Below are 18,772 nucleotides of genomic sequence, written 5' to 3'. Positions count from 1 at the left end.
CAACGAAGTACGTCACAAGCCCGGCCCCCTCCTCCTTTGCCCGCTGCAGCACCATTCAGAATGTGCAGCACGCTTTGAGCATGCTCGGTAGGGAACCGGCCATGAACCTGCAAGGCTTCACTGCCATATTCCCTTACGGGCAATGGCGGCAGCAGCACCCAACAACCAATGAAAATATTGGCTGGGGTGCCGAGATCGCTGGATTCCAGGACAGGTAAGTGTCCTAATATTAAAAGTCAGCAGCTACAATATGTGTAGCTGCTGACTATTTATTTTTATTGGGGGGGGGGGCAGAACTCCGCTTTAAATGAAACAGACGAAGATGCTGCAATGCACTAACCAAGCCCAAACAGCGACAACGATCAGGGTTTTGAACTGTGTATTTCTAGTAAGCCACATCTCCTAATACAGTAGGAAATAAAATACCTGATCAGGGGCTTGAAGTAAGAGCCCCTGCATGATAATATCATAGTGTGCTAGTATGCATCACATACTAGCACATTATGACAGACTTAATTTAAAACAAAGCCCTCCAGTGGCACGCCATCACCACTGACAGGGCTTCCACCTTCACCTGGTCTTTGATCCATGGCACAGTTCTCTCGAAGGACAGCATGCCGCCTATTGAGAATACAGTGCACATGCATCAGTGATGTCACTGGATGCTAGCAAATATCTCCTAAACAGTGCATGTTTAGGAGATATTTACTATACCTTCAGGTAAGCCTTATTCTGTAGGTATAAATAAAAAAGGAGAGTTTACTACCGCTTTAAGCTTGCCATATATGGATCTTTTTATTTTTAAACAGACAGCTGGCTGATCAAAAAAAAGGAACATGTTCCTCCATCCACACATTCGAGATGGATGGAGGAATCCTCCCCGCTCTGATATTGTATTCGGACTCCTCCACTGTCAGAGTACACTAATCAGCTTTCGTTTTGTCAAAATAAAAAGCACTACTGGGTTCAATACTGCAAGGATAGTGTTTGCTAACATGAGGTATGAATATTTCCTGTCTCTTGAAGCCACCAAGATCATTTAATGAATTTCTTTGCATAGGTTGACAACCTTGATCGGTACTGACACTGACAGTTTGTTCACAGCTTGGGTTGTGAGCATGACTCACTAGAATTTTGCCTCTCTATTGATTCAGTGCTAAGCCTCAAGGCTGTCTTGTTACACAGTGGCAATGTATACCCTTCAATACCTATTGACTATGTTGCACACATGAAAGAAACATACAAAAACATGGAACTGTTGTTGAAGCACATCCAGTACAGCAAGTACAACTGGAATATCTGTTGAGATCTAAAATGAGTGGCTCTGCTGCTTGAAAGTAGCTCAGATATACTAAGTACTATTGTAATATGAGAAAATAGGACAGCAGTGCAAGAAAGTTGCATTACATGAAAACAAAATGGCCACCAAGATTTTGGTTTCAGGAAAGAAAAATGTGGCACATAAGCCACTTGTTGACCCCACAAAGATATTTTTGCCTGCACTTCACATAAAACTCAGACTAGTGAAACATTTTGCCAAAGCAATGAACAAGGAAGGTGAATGTTTTTGTTATTTGAGACAGATATTTTTAAGAAAATATGATGCTAAGATTAATCAGTGAGTATTGCGCTCAGCAATCAATTCTTATTAAAAAAGTGCTAAAGTGCACAAGTGCATATGTGATTGGTCACAATCTGACAATATGCAAATACAATAATATATATACGAATAAATAAATAATGGCATAAATAATAAGCTAAAAGTCCTTAAAGTGCTCTGTGCAAACTGTGCAAAACTTAAGTCTTCAGCAATCTTGGACTTGATGGGAAACCTCCACCACAAACACCTCCACCCAGTGGTCAGATAGTATACTCCTTACCAGAATGCGATGACCCCTTAATTACAGGGGGTCAAAACCGGCATTAAACTCCACACTGGCTCAAGATTATCCTCATCGCTGTTATCACATCAAAGGATTTTGGCCCAAATGCCTTAACAAGGTTCCGGATCTCCGGACATCATAGTGCAAAAAAGATAAAGGAAACTCCAATAGTGCATTACCGTTATATACTGGGTTTTAATATATAATATATTGCACTTACATCATAGCGGTATTCCAACGCTTAAAGTACAATGCATACAGCTGGTCTGGTGGATGGGACGCCGCTCACGCTCCGCGCCTCACCTCACCGGAACTCTACGGTCTCACGCTCCCGACGCACGTTTTCGTCAGCCGCGCTGACGTCATCAGGGGCTGACGAAACGTGCGTCGGGAGCGTGAGACCGTAGAGTTCCGGTGAGGTGAGGCGCGGAGCGTGAGCGGCGTCCCATCCACCAGACCAGCTGTATGCATTGTACTTTAAGCGTTGGAATACCGCTATGATTTAAGTGCAATATATTATATATTAAAACCCAGTATATAACGGTAATGCACTATTGGAGTTTCCTTTATCTTTTTTGCACTATGATGTCCGGAGATTCGGAACCTTGTTAAGGCATTTGGGCCAAAATCCTTTGATGTGATAACAGCGATGAGGATAATCTTGAGCCAGTGTGGAGTTTAATGCCGGTTTTGACCCCCTGTAATTAAGGGGTCATCGCATTCTGGTAAGGAGTATACTATCTGACCACTGGGTGGAGGTGTTTGTGGTGGAGGTTTCCCATCAAGTCCAAGATTGCTGAAGACTTAAGTTTTGCACAGTTTACACAGAGCACTTTAAGGACTTTTAGCTTATTATTTATGCCATTATTTATTTATTCGTATATATATTATATATTATTGTATTTGCATATTGTCAGATTGTGACCAATCACATATGCACTTATGCACTTTAGCACTTTTTTTAATAAGAATTGATTGCTGAGCGCAATACTCACCTTTGGTATCAATTTTTCACGTTTTCACGTTCATATTGCGGCTCGCAGTGTGGAAGAAATTCCCGGAAGCAAATTTATAATATAATTTATTTTCACTTGTTTATTGAGAATTTCCTGGTGTCAAATAATATCCTTTTGCGCAGGCTTTTTGGTTAGCACCAATTTCTTTCGTTATAAGATTAATCAGTACCCAACCAGGCCACTCTTGACATTTCTCTCCTACACGTAAAAATCAGTATTTTTTTTGCTAGAAAATACTTAGAACCCTTAAACATTATATATACATACAGTTAGGTCCATAAATATTGGGACATCGACACAATTCTAATCTTTTTGGCTCTATACACCACCACAATGGATTTGAAATGAAACAAACATGATGTACTTTAACTGCAGACTTTCAGCTTTAATTTGAGAGTATTTACATCCAAATCAGGTGAACGGTGTAGGAATTACAACAGTTTGTATATGTGCCTCCCACTTTTTAAGGGACCAAAAGTAATGGGACAATTGGCTGCTCAGCTGTTCCATGACCAGGTGTGTGTTATTCCCTCATTATCCCATTTAGAAGGTGCAGATAAAAGGTCCAGAGTTCATTTCAAGTGTGCTATTTGCATTTGGAATCTGTTGCTGTCAACTCTCAATATGAGATCCAAAGAGCTGTCACTATCAGTGAAGCAAGCCATCATTAGGCTGAAAAAAAAAACCAAAACAAACCCATCAGAGAGATAGCAAAAACATTAGGTGTGGCCAAATCAATTGTTTGGAACATCCTTAAAAGGAAAGAACGCACCGGTGAACTCAGCAACATCAAAAGAACCGGAAGACCACGGAAAACAACTGTGGCGGATGACTGAAGAATTCTTTCCCTGGTGAAGAAAAAACCCTTCACAACAGTTGGCCAGATCAAGAACACTCTCCAGGAGGTAGGTGTATGTCTGTCAAAGTCAACAATCAAGAGAAGACTTCACCAGAGTGAATACAGAGGGTTCACCACAAGATGTAAACCATTGGTGAGCCTCAAACACAGGAAGGCCAGATTAGAGTTTGCCAAACAACATCTAAAAAAGCCTTCACAGTTCTGGAAAAACATCCTATGGACAGATGAGACCAAGATCAACTTGTACCAGAGTGATGGGAAGAGAAGAGTATGGAGAAGGAAAGGAACTGCTCATGATCCAAAGCATACCACCTCATCAGTGACGCATGGTGGTGGTAGTGTCATGGCGTGGGCATGTATGACTGCCAATGGAACTGGTTCTCTTGTATTTATTGATGATGTGACTGCTGACAAAAGCAGCAGGATGAATTCTTAAGTGTTTCGGGCAATATTATCTGCTCATATTCAGCCAAATACTTCAGAACTCATTGGACGGCGCTTCACAGTGCAGATGGACAATGACCCGAAGCATACTGTGAAAGCAACCAAAGAGTTTTTTAAGGGAAAGAAGTGGAATGTTATGCAATGGCCAAGTCAATCACCTGACCTGAATCCGATTGAGCATGCATTTCACTTGCTGAAGACAAAACTGAAGGGAAAATGCCCCAAGAACAAGCAGGAACTGAAGAGCGTTGCAGTAGAGGCCTGGCAGAGCATCACCAGGGATGAAACCGAGCATCTGGTGATGTCTATGTGTTCCAGACTTCAGGCTGTAATTGACTGCAAAGGATTTGCAAAAAAGTATTAAAAAGTGAAAGTTTGATTTATGATTGTTAATCTGTCCCATTACTTTTGGTCCCTTAACCGGTTGCCGACCGCCGCACGACTATATACTGCGGCGGTCAGCCCCGGCCAGGCAGAGTGACGTATCGGTACGTCACTCGCTTGTCACTGACTTGCGAGCCTATCGCGGGCGCGCGCCCGCCGAGGCGCGCGCCCGCCCGCCGCGGCTCGTTCACAGACAAGTCAGTGCGTGTGACCGGCGGACTCGATGTCCGCCAGTCACAATGCGATCGCTCCTGTGAAGGGAGAAAGACAGAGCGGCTTGTGTAAACAAGCTGCCTGTCAGTTCTCCCTGTGTAAAAGTGAAGATCTGTCCGTTCTACTATGTAGAACGGTTGATCTTTGCTTTTACACCAATAGGAATGTCCCTGCACAGTTAGAATCACGCCCCTGGGACACACTTAACCCCTCCCTGTCCAATAAAGTTAACCCCTTCCCTGCCAGTGTCATTTTTGCAGTAACAGTGCATATGTATAGCACTGATTACTACAGTAATGTCACTGGTACCCCCAAAAGTGTCAAAAATGTCAGTCAAGGGTCCGATCTGTCCGCCGCAATGTCGCAGTACCGAAAAAAAAATCGCAGATCGCCGCCATTACGCGTTAAAAAAAAAAAACACCAAAAATGACAAAAATCTTTCCCTTTGTTAGTAAACGCGATAACTTTTGCGCAAACCAATCAAAATACGCTTTTTGCGATTTTTTTTACCAAACATAGGTAGCGTAAAACAAATTGGCCGAAAAATGTTAAAAAATTTTGATTTTTACTTTTTTTTTGGGGAAATTTCATTAAAAAAAATGTGAAAAATATTTTTTTGTTTATAGCGCGTGATCAAAAAATCGCACAGGTGATCAAATACCACCAAAAGAAATCTCTGTTTGTGGGAAAAAAAGGACGTCAAATTCGTTTAGGTACATCGTCGCACGACCGCGCAATTGTCCGTTAAAGTCACGCAGTAAAAAATCGCAAAAAAACCCCTGGTCCTTTAGCAGCCAAATCCTCCGGGGCTTAAGTGGTTAAAAAGTGGGAGGCACATATACAAACTGTTGTAATTCCTACACCGTTCACCTGATTTGGATATAAATACCCTCAAATTAAAGCAGAAAGTCTACAGTTAAAGCACATCTTGTTTGTTTCATTTCAAATCCATTGTGGTGGTGTATAGACACAAAAAGATTAGAATTATGTTGATGTCCCAATATTTATGGACCTGACTGTACATATATAGATCTATATATATATATATATATATATATATATATATATTTTTTTTTTTAGCAGAGACCCTAGTGAATAAAAAGGTGTTGCAATTTTTTTATGTCACACGGTATTTGAGAAGCGGCTTTTCAAATGCACACAAACACTATATAATACCTAATTTTTTGTTAAAATATAAATGATGATGTTATACCTAAAATTTCAACTTTTAAGATTGCGTACGCCTGTGGAATGGAGCCAAACTACGAGACCTAAAAATCTCTTTTACACAGGAGGTCTGAAGCTAACATTATTGCTATCACATGTGTAGTGCAATCACTGTTTACATATGCCTTTGCATTTATACATAAACACGGGGGGGCTTTGAATTTTTGTTATTATTTTTATTTATTTTATTCAAAACTTTTTTACACTGTCTCTTAATTTTTTTTGTAGAAACTTGACTGACAGGTCTTCTTTATGGAGAGATGTGGGGTCTAAATCTCTCATCTGGGCTCCAATGCAGCCAATCAGACACAGATTGGTCTGATCAGCTACTTTCCTAGCTGCTAACGGCCAGGTAAACAAAGAACCAAAACCAGAAGGGAAAAAATCCTCATTGCTTCCAGTTTCTAGGGTCATAGAGAGGGAGGAACAACATCAGTTCCTATTTCTCTCTGTGTAGTGCTGTCATCGTCGCCGGTCACATCACTCTTGGGCTCTTTGTTTGGACAGCAGAGCCCTGGAAAGGGGTAGTGGGGGAGTGGAGACCCCTTTCTGCCTCCTGCAGAAGTGATAAAGTGGCCACTCAAATCACTTCTGGTAAAGAGGGAATCGCCGGCTGAAATTTTTTATACAGGGATGATTCCTTCAGGTGCATGAAGCACAACAGGTCACCGAAGATTGATTTTCTGCATTCAAACACACTTGGAGTTCTTTACCAGATATTTAAGAGAAGTGAATGTCGAACATGGTGAAAAGTTTCACCGGGACATTACAACAATGGAAAAATGGTTGGCTGACTATTGTTGGGTACTGCAGCAAGATGCACAAGACAGTGTACAAATGAAAATCAGCAGCTAAACACTTTTAGCCCTGTTACACTCATGCAGCAAATTGGAAACATTATGCAATTAAATACATTATAGTCATTAAAAGGTATTTTCATATTTATATATTTATCAAGATTCCAATGTGATACAGTGCAAAATGGCTTGTGTAGCAAGTAACTTACATATATATTGTTTGTACATTAAGGTAAATGAAGGTGGAGTTTGTCTTTAAATCACAATAGAACATGTTTTGACCATAATGCTGGCAGTTGGGACAAAACTAAAATCCTCTTGCTGGGTGAATATGCCCAGAAATTTTAAAATATGTCTCTTTTTATCTATAAACATGTAAAAGAAAACCATGAAAACGCTACTCACCCTCCTTTAATATAATCAAGAAACGAAACTTCTGTTTCCACTAGAAAAGAAAGCAAAGTAACCTAAAAGCAAAGTAAAAACAGTTAGATATAAACAAACCATAATCTTACGGTTGGATCTCCTCACAAAGTGAGTCCTAACACCTGAATAATACTAATTGGAGTTTAATACTGTACATTATAAGGCAATTACGGTACTTCTGGTGTCCAACATTTGGTACTGTAACATCTGGGGCTGATACTTCTGGATTCAACAAATAAGTATGTCATTCTAGGGATTCATTTAGTATTAGGGCCAAGTTAAGGTTTGGGTTAGGGCAGAAGTTTTATGGATTAGGGTTTAGAAGGTATTTTAATGTTACAAGATAAGGTTTGTGTTAAGGATGACTTTCGTTGACATCCACCTTCGTTAACATCCATTTTTTGAAATACAAGGAAGCCCTATTTTTCTTCCATAAAAAAATGGAAGCGGCCCTAAATGGACACACAGGCAAACAGTCCCCGTTGACAGCTTAATGTAAAAACAATTAAAAATTCCAAAAAAAACTGCATAGGGGTCCCCCCCCATCCATACCAGGCCCTTTTAAGTGGAACCCCACATCATAATGAAAAGCCCATCAGGCCAAGAAAGGGAGGGGGGGACGAGCGAGTGCCCCCCTTCCTGAACCATACAAGGCCACATGCTCCCAACATGAGAGGGTGGGACTCTTCTGGCAGGGGGGGTTTTAACAAGGGGGCCCAGAGATCCCGGCCCCCACCTATGTGAATGAGTATAGGGTAAAAATAGAAGGCAGTTTTTGACAAGTCCTTTATTAAAAAAAAAAAAAAAAAAAAAACATTTCCCCCGGTGTGGATCCATCATTAATCATGATGCCTGCCACTACCACCGACCTGGAAAAAAAAGAAGAAAAAAAAAGTTCTGCACCCGACAAAGGCCCCCACCATTATACAGTTCTTAGAAAATGAATAGGTGGGGCCGCACAATGACAAAACTGGGGTCACCTGGGGCTTCCAGATTCAGATAAAAGTCACCCTCCGCACCCCCACAACCACCAGGGCAGGGTTGTAGGGAAGAGGCCCTTGTCCTCATCCACATGGGGACAAGGTGCTTTAAGGGGGATCCCCCTACCCAAAAAGCACACCCCCATGTTGAGGGCATGTGGCCTGGTAAGGTTCAGGTGGGGTACGGTGCTCGCTCATGCTCTGATAAGGGCTTGGTATAAATTTTGGGGGGACCCCAAGCCATTTTTAAAAAAACACATCCAAAGGGCCTGGCAGGAATAGAGGAAGGGATTCCCATGCAGTGGTTTTTCTGAATTTTTAATTGCCAGCAATTGTTTTGTTTACATTCAGCTGACAGCTAATAGGTCATCGATTGTTAAGGACATGGCGGTGGGCTTGCCAACCTGCTCCTTAGCAATAGCAATAGAATTCTAATTGTTCTAAAAATTGGTTAGAAAGTAGATGTAAAAACTGAAGTCCAGATCCATTTTTCATCCGATTTTCTAACAAAAAAATGTGACTGAGCAGATGAAGCAAATTGAAAACCCGTGTGAAAGGGACCTAGCAAAAGAGTTTGTGTTGCTGCCTCCTATCCTATATATATATATAAAAAATATAGTCACCATACACAGGAGCTACTACAGTAATCATTTAAAATGAATACATTAGTAAAAGTGTATATTTTCAGATTGATTTTGCATTTCCTATTTTATCACAATCTGAAACTGTAGTTTTGGAAGACATTTTGTACGGCATAGAAAAATGGGTCTGTATTAATATACTATATGTGTATATATACACAGTATCTCAATAAAGTGAGTACACCCCTCACATTTTTGTAAATATTTTATTATATCTTTTCATGTGACAACACTGAAGACATGATACTTTGCTACAATGTAAAGTATGGAGTGTACAGCTTGTATAACAGTGTAAATGTGCTGTCCTCTCAAAATAACTCAAAACACAGCTATTAATGTCTAAACCGCTGGCAACAAAAGTGAGTACACCCCTAAGTCAAAATGTCTAAACTGGGCCCAAAATGTCAATATTTTGTGTGGCCACCATTATTTTCCTGCACTGCCTTAACCCTCTTGGGCATGGAGTTCACCAGAGCTTCACAGGTTGCCACTGGAGTCCTCTTCCACTCCTCCATGATGAGCTGGTGGATGTTAGAGACCCCATGCTCCTCCACCTTCCATTTGAGGATGCTCAATAGGGTTTAGGTCTGGAGATATGCTTGGGCCAAAGTCCATCACCTTTACTCTCAGCTTCTTTAGAAAGGCAGTGGTCATCTGGGAGGTGTGTTTTAGGTCATTATCATGTTGTAATACTGCCCTGCAGCCCAGTCCCGAAGGGAGGGGATCATGTTCTGCTTCAGTATGTCACAATATATGTTGGCATTCATGATTCCCTCAATAACCTGACGCTCCCCAGTGCCGGCAGCACTTATGCAGCCCCAGACAATGACACTACCACCACCATGCTTGACTGTAGGCAAGACACACTTGTCTTAGTACTCCTCACCTGGTTGCAGCCACACATGCTTGACACATCTGAACCAAATAGGTTTATCTTGGTTTCATCAGACCACAGGACATGGTTCCAGTAATCCATGTCCTTAGTCTGCTTGTCTTCAGCAAACTGTCTGCAGGCTTTCTTGTGCATCATCTTTAGAAGTGGCTTCCTTCTGGGACGACAGCCATAAAGACCAATTTGATGCAGTGTGTGGCGTATGGTCTGAGCACTGACAGGCTGACCCCCAACCCCTTCAACCCATGCAGCAATGCTGGTAGCACTCATACGCCATTTTCCCAAAGACAACCTCTGACGCTGAGCATGCGCACTCAACTTCTTTGGTCCACCATGGCAAGGCTTGTTCTAAATGGAACCTGTCCTGTTAAACCCCTTTATGGTCTTGGCCACTGTGCTGCAGCTCATTTTTAGGGTCTTGCGCAACTTCTTATAGCCTAGGCCAGTGATGGCAAACCTTGGCACTCAAGATGTTTTGGAACTACATTTCCCATGATGCTCATGCACTCTGCAGTGTAGTTGAGCATCATGGGAAATGTAGTTCCAAAACATCTGGGGTGCCAAAGTTCGCCATCACTGGCCTAGGCCATCTTTATGTAGAGCAACAATTCTTTTTTTCAGATCCTCAGAGAGTTCTTTGCCATGAGGTGCCATGTTGAGCTTCCAGTGACCAGTATGAGAGAGTGAGAGCGATAACATCAAATTTAACACACCTGCTCCCCATTCACACCTGAGACCATGTAACACTAATGAGTCACATGACACCGGGGAGAGAAAATGGCTAAATGGGCCCAATTTGGACATTTTCACTTAGGGGTGTACTCACTTTTGCTGCCAGCGGTTTAGACATTAATGCCTGTGTGATGAGTTATTTTGAGGGGACTACTTTACATTGTAGTTAAGTGTCATTTCTTCAGTGTTGTCACATGAAAAGATATAATATAATATTTACAAAAATGTGAGGGTTGTACTCACTTTTGTGAGATACTGTATATATCAGTGTATATATATATATATATATATATATATATATATATAAGCTTTTGATTAGCGTTTGTATAGGTTAGGTTTAGCTTAAAGTGAAATTGTCCTCAATCTTAACACTTTGAAAGGAAAAGCCCTGCGTTTGTCTGTTACATTTATTCACCAGTCCACATTCTTATAATAACCACATGCCTCATCATAACAGAAGGAATAGTGTTGCACATCTAATTAATGTGGACACTGAAATATAGAGAAATCTTGGTTTTGGGTGGGGCAATATGATTTTTTGGCAACACGTGAAAATGGTTGTCATTGTATGCACATTTTACACCAATTAGTCATGTTGTGGAGATCATAGTGATAGCACAGGTTTTGTGCCTATATACTGCTAGGTTTTTTGGTTAACATTTTTTGGCACTGCACTGTATTACATACAGCATTTGTTTGATACACAGGACTTTAAATATAAGTTATTTAGGGTTTACACCCCCACCTTTCTCTCACTCTCTTCCATTCCGCTCTCCTCCCAACCCCTATTTCCTTCCTCAGTCTCTCCCCTTTCCCGCTCTATCTTGCCTCTTCTCCCCTCCCCTCATTTGTAGTACAATATTTAGGAGTAATACTTGGGCAAAAGGACTGTGGCATATGTGTGCAACGTATACAGTGACTAGACTCAGCTTCTGTTTAATCACCCCCCTTTGAGCCACTGTTATGCACAACCCAATGATCACTATTATTTGCCATGGCATGCTACATGCACCACAGGACTTGTTTTGTGGCTCCATCACAGGATTCCCCAGGTCCTATTGATGCTCACATTTCTCGCTGTCTTGCTGTTTTGATATTTAATTGTAAGGCCGGGCAGATTACTTTTGCTGGCTTAATATTTACCCATTGTTAATATGTTTTAAATATCAATTCTTTTACTTTCCAATAGGAATTTCTGTCATATTTCAGGTTGACATAAAAAAATGACCTCGGTCAGTAAATATTCTGTTTTTTTTGTAAAAAAGGTTGTGGGGAGGTTGGCAACACTGTAGATACATCTTGTCCATGCCCCCTGAGACTCGGAGAGCATTTTACTTTTGCATTGTAGGGGCCCCACTGCAAGGGTATGTTTTCCTAGATTTCAGCTCTAAACTCATGCCTTTTCTATCCAAAATTGCTAGTCACCTGCAGTAATTGAGCCAGATGTCTGGATTAAAGAACAACATGCTCAAAAAGGTGCTGGGAGCTTTTAGACTTGAATGTGTAGTCAGATGAAGGAAAATTTCAAACAAGCTCAATAGCTTTGGTGAGGTAGTTCGCACACAGCAAGGCTTTTTATTTTTTGGATGGGCATTGAAGTGTAGCTCAATCCATAAAAATACAGAAAGAAGCACCAGACCAAAACCAGATGAACGAGTCCAAGATCATTCTCACAATCGAAAGAAATCTAGAATTCGATGCAACACTTCACCTTTATTGATCCTACATGCAAAATACATCACAGGCAGTGTGGGATACAATAAAAGTTGATGAGTTTTGTGCTGTGGCTAGCGCTTACTCATAACCATGAGGTTATGGAGTAAGCACTAGCCACAGCACAAAATACCTCAAATTTGACTGCACCCCGCACTGTCTGTGAGGTCTTTTGCATGAAGGATCAATAAAGGTGAAGTGTTGCAGCAAATTACAGATTTCTTTTGACTGTGTATCTGAAGAGTTGTGCTAGCACCATCATCTATACCCTGGCTATGCTGTGGATGGATGGCTAATGTGCACACCTGAAGGGACTTTCTCTTTGGTGGGGTCCTTGATAATTTGAATGTTGGGCGCAACACCAATCCTCCTTCATCAGGGCTCAACACACGATACAATTTGAATGAACAGTGACTTCATAGAGCTAGGTTAGAACCAGTATTGAACTCTCCAGATAGAGTTACAACTTGAAAGCAGTTGCTGAGCAGCAATGCTTGGGCTAGGACATCTAATGCCATAAGACAAACGTTGAGTTGAAAAGAGTGAACATTTTTAGAGCAATACAAAGAAATTCCAGTTAAATGTACAGCATTAACTGGAACATTACTAACAGCTGCTAGATATTAGGCTAATACAGGAGTCCACTTTAAAAAAAAAGGAATTTGTAAAAAAAACATTTTTTTCTTACATATATAACTTATGACCTAAGGTTAATTTTAAACAGCTAGTAATCCTATATATTTTCCTTTCTGAATATCTTAAACTTCTTGGCTTCCAAGATCAATGCAGACCAAAGTCACCTTTAACATTGTCTTGCCGTACTGTCTTTTTATGTAGAAATATCATTTCCATAAAGAATTTTAAGAAGTACAAACAGGAGAAACTTGAATTAATGCATTATAATGACAGCCTTTAATATGTCTGTTTTAAGATACCAAGTTTAGTAATTTGCCTTCTCATACAGTTACAAAAATATTAGAAGTGCAAATGAAGACAACCAATTTTGTACTTATTACTTTTTAGTTACAGTCATATTTATCAATAAGGATGAGTGAAGAAGTTCTTAAAACAGAGTTTGCAGCAGGTCATGTGCATTTGGGTAATAATTGGTTTTTCTGCAATTTGTATAATTTTGCTGAAACATGTGAATTTGCCAAACTGTAAACAAAGGACTGCCTGCCTGAATTTCTTGGAATTTGCCAGAGGATCTAACAGTTTTTCTTTACACTTTAAAAAAAATACTCACATTTAACAACAATAAAATGCAGAAAATATATTAATGCCACCAATAATGTTACTTACAGTTCCAGAATTCAGGTATTTTTTCTTCTTCCCTTTTTTCTTGGGATTTATTACCTATAAACATATTACAGTTTATGAATAGAGCATATAGCAAATAATAAGTATCACATTAAAAATAATTTTACATTTCATCTTAAAATAAAGCATTTTCTCTGTCAACTACATTTCATATTCATTAGAACAGTTTGTGCTTATTATTGCAGTGAAAAACAGTTCAAGTGGAGTTTCTACCAAGCTTGCCTGCAGCTCTCACAATGGTAACATCTTAATTATCTACAGTTAGATAGACTAAATAATTGTTCACATACGGAAAATATTTTTATTCTATTTAAAACCGAGTTTAAAAGCAGATGAGTAGCAATTAAAACATAGGAAAGACATGATGTTAATCTGAATCTGCTGATACAAACATAATTTCTTAGAAATAAATAATTTAGTGTCTGGGACTACTGCAAATGCTTGTAAGCAAGCTTTTCTCACCCTCTGTATCAATTTAGGCTCAGATGCATTTTACATAAATGTGTAGTGGGATTACAAATAAAAAAAAATCTTGTTTAAAGCTGTATTGTTCTTGTAGTGTATGAAAATGTAGTATTCACAGTATTGGCTGAAATGTTAATATTTAACCACTTGCTGACCGCTCACTGAGCTGGTACTGCGGCAAAGTGGCTTGATATCGTCCAGCAACCTACGTCGCTGGACTCCTCCTCTTGTGGGCGGCAGGCATGCGCCGCCGGAGGCTCGCTCCCGCTGTATTCAGTCACAGCGGGAGTCGGGCCAGGGGAGGAGCAGCGGTGATCGAGTGTGTGGAGATCCGCCCGCTTGTGTAAACACAAGCGGGCGGATCTCCTAAGTGACAGGCAGGGACAGATTGCAGGGTTCAGCATAGCTGAACCTGCAATCTGTGCCTGTGTCACACAGTCCCCTCCCCCCCACACACGTTAGTAAGCACCAGGCATACATTAACTCCTTGATCACCAATAAAAGTTAACTCCTTCCCTGCCAGTGTCATTTTTACAGTAACAGTGCATATTTATAGCACTGATTACTGTAGTAATGTCACTGGTACCCCCAAAAGTGTCAAAAATGTCAGTCAAGGGTCCAATCTGTGCGCCGCAATGTCGCAGTCCCGCAAAAAAAAAATCGCAGATCGCCGCCATTACTAGTTTAAAAAAAAAAAACAATAAAAATGACATAAATTTCCCGTAGTTAGTAGCTGCGATAACTTTTGCGCAAACAATTCAAAATATGCTTATTGCGATTTTTTTTACCAAAAATATGTAGCAGAAAACAAATTGGCCTAAAATGTTAAAAAATTTAGATTTTTACTTTTTTTTTGGGGGGGAATTTCATATAAAAAAATTTGAAAAATATTGTTATTTTTTCAAAATTGTCGCTCTTTTTTTGTATATAGCGCAAAAAGTAAAAATCGAACAGGTGATCAAATACCACCAAAAGAAAGCTCTATTTGTGGGACAAAAAAGGACATAAATTTAATTTGGGTACAGCATCGCACGACCGTGCAATTGTCCGTTAAAATAACGCAGTGCCGAATCGCAAAATATGGCCTGGTCAGGAATGGGGTAAAATCTTCTGGTCTTAAAGCGGTTAAAAATACGCTCGTTGAGAATTTTTTTGTCAAAGACATGTAGCTAAATACATTTTGGCCTAAATATATGACAAAAATTTAATATATTGGATATTTTTTAACTGTCAAAGTAGAAAAATATTGTTATTTTTTCAAAATTGTCACATTTTTTTATTAATATCGCAAAAAATGAAAAGCGCAGAGGTGATCAAATACTACCAAAAGAAAGCTCTTTTTGTGGGAAAAAAAGGACGTAAATTTCGTTTGGGTACGGCATTGCATTACCGCGCAATTGTCAGTTAAAGTCGCACAGTGCCGAATCGCAAAAAGTGGCCTGGACGTAAAGCAGGAAAATCCTCCGGTGGTAAAGTGGTTAACTGGTCAGACATCTAAAGATGAAAATGTTTTATGCATTATGAATTGAATGACCGTGGGCACTTAGATCTAATATACATGGATAATTGTTATTGCTCAGTGGCTTGAAACTGTTCCTCACGTGTACAATCTTGGTGTACACTTCTGTACACTTCTGTGTTTAATATTAAAAATTAAATATCATACTGAAGACATATAAAAGTAGGAGCAGGAAATGAACCCATACAAAACACCTTTCAGTCAACATAAAACAATATAGATGCATATCAGGTGATAAACAAAATAGAAGAACAGGGTGAATGTCCACGGAAATAGGGGTTGAGCGTCATACATGGGACAGAGGGAAGAGGGGGAATGGAGGGTGGTGTGACAAAGATGGGTAACCTGAGGGGGCTGCATTCAATGGCCCCATCACATATAGAGTAGTTGCATGTCAAAACTATGGACAGGAACTATTTAGCCCATGTTTCCCAGATCACCAAAAATTTGGTCACGGAATAGTATAATATGGCCCCTATCTTTTTATGTTACATTACTTGGTAAATTCTGGGTCAAGTCTCCATTATTCATTGACTTTCCTTTAAATGTTTTTTAGAGTCTTCATTACTCATTGATTTTCTTTTATATAATTGTACACATTGCATAAAACTTGTCTTTGGGTATTATCCATAAGAGAGATAGGATATTATCTTTACAAAGAAAAATTCAAACATTTTTACCAAAGCAGCATTGTTGTATGGAAAGGACATAGCAGATTGATCTACTTTTGCTCTTCCTACACTTAGATGTTGCTTTATTAAAACTGGAGAGTGCAAAATCTGGTGCAGCGCTGCATAGAAACCAATCGGCTCCCAGGTTTTTTTTTTTTTTATCAAAGCATAATTGAACAAGCCGAAGTTAGAAACTGATTGGCTACCATGCGGAGCTGCACCAGATTTTGCACTCTCCAGTTTTAGTAAATCAAGCATCCAATAGTGAGTGTAATGCCATCTTCACTTGATTTCAATAATTTGGTGATGGGCTGGGATGGAGTAGTATAATAATGCAGGATTCCAATTTAGAAAGGTTGGTTTTAAAATCTGCAGAAAGCGGTTTTGCATATGAGGAAAAGTCATTAACTTTTTGTAATGTGTAAAAAAGTGCCAACATTCCTGAATGAATGTATTTAAATATATAGTATTCCACTTAATCCATCCAAACTCCATGCAGATTTTTGGAAATCCAGAACTCAACAGTCTTTGTAATGGCATTTTGCTACATAACACTTTTCAGAAAGAAAATGATGTGTCCTCTGTCCTCCAAATTATATTATTAAATACAACTTGCCTCATAGACATTGAACTGTGACTGCCCTCTGGACAGCTCCCGATAACTTGTAGTGAATTCACCGATGTAATCATGGCTGTAAAACAAATACATAGGACAAAAGAAAAGATTATTTAAGATTAATCAGTAAAAGAAAGCCATCCAAAGCTGTTTCTGCCTGAGTACATTTATCTTCAGCATTAGATCTGAGCTATGAACAGCACTCCTCTATTGCCTAGCACCAAGTATGCAACATTTACAGTAAATCAGAATCATTAGGTTCATTTACACAAGTGAGAAAACATAATTAAATATATTTCTGTTTCCTAGTATTTTGAGCTTCATAGCACAGGCAGATATTTCAGGTTAAACCTCAACAACTCTCCATGTCTCCAAATTCTTGTAAAGAGCAAATATTTAAAACAAGGGGCGTGTTTATAAAAAAAATGCAGATCTATTCATCCTTTGAAACTGCAGGAAAATAAGTCAATGTGGCCACTGGATGGATTTGACAATCAACGAAAATAGGTATTTATTTCCGATAATCATAAGCTCCATCCAGTGACCAAAATAGGCAATATTTATCAGATTCTCTCTACTCTGTATGACTAAATAACATTCAATCTAAAAAAAAATTTGACACAAAATGTAATAGTTTCACAGGACAAAAAGCGGTGCAAATGTTTTATAAATCCAGGTGTTAAAAAAAAAAAAGAGCAGTCACTTTTTTAACATAAATATATTTATCAAGCTGATTATTTTATATTTGTGATCACAGGTACTGATTACCTGTTACTAAAAAAAAACATTTGTATGCCTGCTGATCTACCTTTGCCTGCTGGGTGTACACTGTTCAATATAGAGTACTCTAGTCCTCATATGAAGTGGTGCCATTTTAAAAAGTGTGTTAACCAAATTGTAGAAGTTCAGAATGTTTATGATCTGGATATCCTGGAAATTATTAAAACAGATTTGAACTTCAATAGTCCCCTTTCAATAGGGGACATAAAGTACATAAAGTTGACTACCATACTGACCTTTTGCATGTAAGTTGTCTGGTTGATCCAATGGTTTCATTGCTTTTACTTACAGACACAAAGCAAGTATGCAGATAAAGAGCTTTGATTTCACTCTCTCTTGCTTTTACAACTGTTAGGGACAGTCAGGCAACTAACATCTTCAGAAGATGATCAGCAATGACAGTTTTTTTTTTCAGTTGAGGTATAAAAACTTTACTGAGCCTAATATGTAGATTGACCTTGCTGACCTCATTCGGAAAATGTTAGTTGTTTAACTGTTCTTACATGTATTTATTTTTTTAGTCAAAGACCAAGAACATGCATGAACCCAGTGAAGTGAGCCCAAACTCAAGCTCCTAATACCTTTTTCAGTAAAAGTACTGGAAGTCAGTAGATTATCATGGATGCTAGGAAACTAATAATTTAGGAGAGGTCTGCAATTGCAGCCTACTAAAATCTTTATACACATTTTCTCCAAAGCGTTGTCGTTAGCATGGCTATAAGGGTTGAAATGCTAAACTTTCATATTGAAAACTCTTACTCTAAGCTCTCATCGGTGCTGGTAATTTGACCAAAAGTCTAGGTCTTTAGTCATATGATCTTTGTTAAACAGAAGAATCCGTCAATCTGCAATGATGTTTGCCTTCATCAGTGATCAAGTTGCCAAATACCTAAGTATAAGCAGCACTAGAGGGAGCATGAAGTAGTATATTATCAAGGAATATATTTTAGCCCCTCTATCTCTTTTAATTTATCCATCTGGGTTAGATTAACATAATGCAAGTTTGTGTTGGAGTACAAGCACATTAATCTCAACTGTGGTTTCCATTCCTTAAAGAGGAACTTCAGTTCCCTTGACCATGGCTCTGTCCTAGGGTGGTGCCAAACTTGATTGTCCAGCATGCATGCAGATGCGCTGAAGGGCTCTGCCTTACCTTCAGGACCTGGCAGAGACCTGTGCCACATCTGTGCACAA

General features: G+C 39.4%; 1 protein-coding gene across 2 annotated transcripts in view; it reads right to left on the bottom strand.

Annotated features, from left to right (window-relative positions):
- Positions 1-18,772, bottom strand: part of CPNE8 (copine 8) — a 386,684-nt gene that overhangs the window by 89,325 nt on the left and 278,587 nt on the right. For both annotated transcript variants that reach the window (XM_082257084.1, XM_082257085.1), the window contains 3 exons: positions 16,799-16,874; positions 13,510-13,563; positions 7,229-7,290 (listed from right to left, as the gene is read on the bottom strand). In XM_082257084.1, coding sequence (XP_082113210.1) covers positions 7,229-7,290; positions 13,510-13,563; positions 16,799-16,874 — 192 coding nt within the window. The remainder of the gene's footprint in view (positions 1-7,228; positions 7,291-13,509; positions 13,564-16,798; positions 16,875-18,772) is intronic.

The sequence above is a fragment of the Pelophylax lessonae genome (genome assembly GCF_965119305.1).
Source record: "Pelophylax lessonae genome assembly, chromosome: 4".
Lineage (NCBI taxonomy): Eukaryota > Metazoa > Chordata > Amphibia > Anura > Ranidae > Pelophylax > Pelophylax lessonae.
The sequence above is the reverse complement of the archived record's forward strand: the minus strand, read 5'-3'. Positions and strand labels throughout refer to the sequence as shown.